This window comes from Malus sylvestris, chromosome 9 (assembly GCF_916048215.2).
Source record: "Malus sylvestris chromosome 9, drMalSylv7.2, whole genome shotgun sequence".
NCBI lineage: Eukaryota > Viridiplantae > Streptophyta > Magnoliopsida > Rosales > Rosaceae > Malus > Malus sylvestris.
Window position 1 is genome coordinate 34,649,849 of NC_062268.1, and position 4,942 is coordinate 34,654,790.

The following is a 4,942-nucleotide window of genomic DNA, read 5'->3' on the forward strand; positions in this document are numbered from 1 at the left end:
ACAGTACTTACACAACTAATGAAAAGAGAAATGAAACTAAAACTATATAAGAATTTGCAATGATTTTTGTACTACATACAAGTTGAATGAATTTAAAAGACAAACTGACTCCACAAATGAGAGGATAAATTAAGTAGGAGAGAACAATGAGAAAAAACATAACATATATAGGTGAAAAACTAAACTAGCATAATATTCAAACCAACCTAATCGGTTTTGTTCGATTTCAAGCGCATTTTGTTTTACGTGAATAAAATAAAAATCCACATCAACTAACGTAAGAACTTGATTTTATTTATTTAAATAGTCTGGCATGCATAACTTGTGTACTTTAATAGCAACATAATGAGAAAATCACAGACGTAATTACGAGATTTCCATATGTGCTTGCGAGGGGATTGAGGAGACTTGAAGAAAGAATCTATTCATTTCGTCTTTATTGCAATGACAATGATGTACTCTGCATTCACAAGCAAGGCCGATATAGCAATTTTTATTTGTGTCACATTTACTAGGGAGAGGTATGATTATTTGTGCTTCGTCTCCAAATTGCCTACCTACCATCAATATTTGCTTGATTATTAACTAGAAATTATCACATATACTAACATGTTTTGTATGAGGAGAAGTTGCAAAGTAGGAAAATTAATCGTTATCTTTAAAAGAGAGTGGAGGTTATCCTTTTATACAGATAAAGTTGGAGGAACTTCGTTTTGTTAGCTAATGGATATCAATATGTTTAATACGATGTTTCCGCGTCGTGATTGATTTCCAAATTGGAAAAAAACTCTCATTGATTATTTGGATAGCCAATAAGTGGTTGCCACGTGTTGTGGCCCCAATATTTTTTCTTTAGGTTATGATACATTCCGGTTGACTTGGACTTGGTAATTCCGATTCCGATCATATATGGTACTTACAAACAAAATTACTTGTTGGCCTAAACTAAATTTCTTATATAATAATAAAAAACTCTATGAATACCACATTTTCAGACTATAATTATCTATCATATGATATGAGAAATGATATGTATATGTTATGTCAATTAATGAGTTTAGAACTCAAAAGAGCAGACAACACAAAAGTATAAGTAAATATAATTAGCTCATATATAAAATTGTAACATAAATTAAGTGGTTGAATAATTATTTAGAGTAATTTACGTACGTACCATTTAAGGGGAAGAAGAAGAATTCTTGAATCCATGTGATGTGAGTTGAGTTGTTCCGCGCGGATGGAAGCGATCGAACTCCAAGGAAGGAAGGAAGGAAGGAAGGAAGGAAGGAAGGAAGGAAGGGGTCAATGACTCAATGGTCCCATTCACCGTAACCAGTCAAGTCTGGCCAACACCAGCACCAAATTAAAACAAGAAAAATACACTTTGTAAAATTCTAAATACAAAACAAAATATGAAATATCTACTCACCCCTTTAATCCCAAAATAAATAATAAAATATTACAAAGACTTGACCCTCCCTCCCTCCCTCTCCTTCCCTCTGTCTGTCGCTGTGTCCTACTTATCCTGCGCACCGTCTTCCCGCTTATCCTGCGCCGCGCTTCCTCCGCCGGATTTGGTGCTCTCAGATCTCTCTCTACACAGAGCCACCCACCACAAGAGACAAGACTAGTCCCTTCCCTTGTAATTAGTTTACAATAAAGAGCAAGCAGCACCGACTTGTCCTTTTCCCCTAATTTTTCCTTCTTTCAGGTACCATCTCTCTCTTTTTCCCATTCACTACTCTAATTCTCAGCTGCTGATACCGATCTATGTTGTTTTACACAAACAAACAAAGTTGGAATTTTGTTTTTGTTTTTGGCGGCGATTTGTTTGATCTCCGTGTTCAGTGGCTGAACTGAATTTGATTACTGGTTACCTAATACGTACTGAAACTTGTATATTCACATTTTATATGGGCTTAAATTTCAATCTCATTTATTCAATTTAACTCTTAAAAGGCGTTTTATTTTATATTTTTAATTTTTAATTTTGTTTTTGCTTTTGTTTTTGTGTGGGTAAAGAATCATGAGCTGCTTTGGCTGTTGCGAAGACGATGATATGCATAAAGCGACCGACCATGGAGGTCAATACATGATGAAAAATCCAGCGGGTATTAATCCAATCCACTCTCTTACATCTGCGGCTTTGTGTTTGTATATTTTACTTCATTTCTTCTTGTATCTGTTTGTTCCGTCGCCAATTTTATCAATTTCCAACCGAGTTGAATTTCAACTCCACAGGAAACGAGGGAAGCCATCATGCCTCAGGAGCTGCACCCAGAGGTGCTCAACCCGTAAGGGTCCAGCCTATCGAAGTTCCTACCATACCATTTGACGAACTAAAGGAGATTACAGAAGGCTTTGGGACCAGTGCTTTGATCGGAGAGGGTTCATATGGAAGAGTATACTATGGGGTTCTTAAAAGTGGGCAGCATGCAGCAATCAAGAAGTTGGATGCCAGTAAACAACCTGATGAGGAATTTCTGGCCCAGGTTTAGACAAGAGAACCCGTTATTTACTTTTGTTATTGCCATGTTATTGAAACAAGTTTAAATTCATTTCTAAATTGACGAATGACGGATACAGGTTTCTATGGTATCAAGGCTGAAACATGACCACTTTGTTCAACTGCTTGGTTACTGTGTTGATGGGGTTTCACGTGTTCTTGCCTACGAGTTTGCATCTAATGGATCCCTTCATGACATTCTACACGGTATGTAAGAGTAAGATAAAAGTGAAGCCTTAAAGATGGGATTGAGTTTATTGTTTCTAATCTAGCTGCGCAATCTTGGTCGATGCATTGTTTGTGCAAGGAAATCAACTATTTTGCTTTTTATTGTCTAATCTTATTTCTTTCATTGAGTGAGACTAGACTACTTGAGAGCTGTTGTCTTAGCTGTTTCTGGAAACTATAGTATTTGACCAGATAATTTTGCTAATACAGGAAGGAAAGGTGTTAAAGGGGCGCAACCTGGTCCAGTTTTATCGTGGGCACAACGTGTTAAAATTGCGGTGGGTGCTGCAAAAGGCCTTGAATATTTGCACGAAAAGGCTGATCCCCACATTATTCATCGCGACATCAAGTCTAGCAATGTACTCATATTTGATGATGATGTTGCTAAGATTGCAGACTTTGATTTGTCCAATCAAGCTCCAGATAATGCAGCACGTCTTCACTCCACTCGTGTGCTAGGAACTTTTGGCTATCATGCCCCTGAGTAAGCTTTTAATAGGTCCTTCAAAGAATGCTTTAGCAACGATGTAGCGCATTTGCTCTATTCTAAGCTAAAAATCAAACAGCGCCCTTCTTGATTGCTGAGAATCCTTTACATTACCTACCTAAGTGTTAAAGGCTAGGCAATAACCTACCTAATTTACTAATAGTGCTCCCTAAAAGTTTGGTATTAGGGTGCATGCAATGATCCCCAAAATTCATTAATTTTATTTGTGGTTTGCAGATATGCAATGACAGGACAGTTGAATGCCAAGAGTGATGTTTACAGTTTTGGTGTTGTCCTGCTTGAGCTTTTGACTGGACGAAAACCTGTTGATCATACATTACCACGGGGACAGCAGAGTCTAGTAACATGGGTACTATACCTGTGCTCTGTACACATAGCACGTGCCATCTGTTTTTGAAATTGTAGACATAAGAATATGTTCTTGTTCTTATATTGTAATTTTTTTTTTAAGTCAACCAAACTGATTTTTGAAGTATTTGGGTTGTCTTAGGCTACACCAAAGCTTAGTGAAGACAAAGTTAGGCAGTGTATTGATTCAAGACTTGGAGGAGAGTACCCACCAAAGGCGGTTGCAAAGGTAGTCACTATATCATTCCATGCATATATGCACACAAGCATACACCCACAAATATGCACTTCTGGTAATTCCTTGTTTCTGTTGGCACGAGGGTGGTGTTGCTGAACATGCATCTATTCCGTTTTTCCCCATACATTTGCATGTGGACAGTGATTTTGCTTACCAAAACATCTAAAACTTAATGCTATATTCTGTCTTGAATCTTGATTATAGATGGCTGCAGTTGCTGCCTTGTGCGTGCAATATGAGGCTGATTTCCGCCCAAACATGAGCATTGTTGTTAAAGCCCTCCAACCCCTGTTAAATGCTCGTCATGGACCTGCCGGTGAATCACCAAACTTGTGAATCTCTCAATCTCCCTCTGTCTCTCCCTTTGCCTCTGAAGGTGTGGCATGTGTGCATGTATAAGTAATTCAGCATGCAATTATTGTAACAAAAGGGGATAGAGTTCTGAGGGTGGTCTGGTGGTATATTGTTTGCACAATGTTCTATATGCTTCGTTTTCTTCTTTTTTTCCTCTTTTTGAAAGAGATGTACTATATTGCTTCATTATTTGCGGTGTATTTGATTTGTTCATAATGCAAGGTGGTATTTCATGTTTTTAAGAGCATCTCCAAAATATGCGATAGAATAACCAAAACTTTATTTTAAAGTGTCTGCGGTGGTGGGTCGGATAGTTTGAGAGTCATGTTTGACTCATCCTCTGATCACTTGAAGATGACGCATGTTGCTAGCTTTGAGAGCGTGCTACAATACCATCTTCTACAAATATATTGTTGAGGCTTCGTTCTCTTCTTTACCTGTCAAGACTTCGGTCTCCTCTTTGGTGCTTGGGGTGCTGGAAGCGAAGCATGCAGAAAGATTGAAGAAGTTGCTAGGTTTCCTTGTATTTTGCGTTTTCTGTTATGGGCTCCAATTTCTGTTTTGGGCCACTTGTACATGTCTTTTGTAATGATGGCTTCCCTGCCTTCTTTAGGTCTTTTCTTGGTTGTGAGGGGTGACGTTTTGTTAGCATCAGATGCGGCGTCAAGGTTTCTTGTATCCCCTTACACTACTTGGTGTTTTTTGCTTAAACTTGGTTGATTGCCTCCTTGTAGGCTTTCTTTGTATCCTATTGGCATCT

At 38.1% G+C, this 4,942-nt stretch overlaps 1 protein-coding gene across 1 annotated transcript; it reads left to right on the forward strand.

The window, feature by feature from the left end:
* Positions 1-1,431: 1,431 nt before the first annotated feature.
* Positions 1,432-4,424, forward strand: LOC126582639 (pto-interacting protein 1-like). The gene is made up of 8 exons (XM_050246801.1): positions 1,432-1,711; positions 2,023-2,111; positions 2,242-2,492; positions 2,587-2,713; positions 2,945-3,218; positions 3,459-3,591; positions 3,733-3,819; positions 4,033-4,424. The coding sequence occupies exons 2-8, from the start codon at positions 2,027-2,029 to the stop codon at positions 4,162-4,164; spliced, it is 1,089 nt and encodes a 362-aa protein (XP_050102758.1). The 5' UTR covers positions 1,432-1,711; positions 2,023-2,026; the 3' UTR covers positions 4,165-4,424.
* The last annotated feature ends 518 nt before the right edge of the window (positions 4,425-4,942 follow it).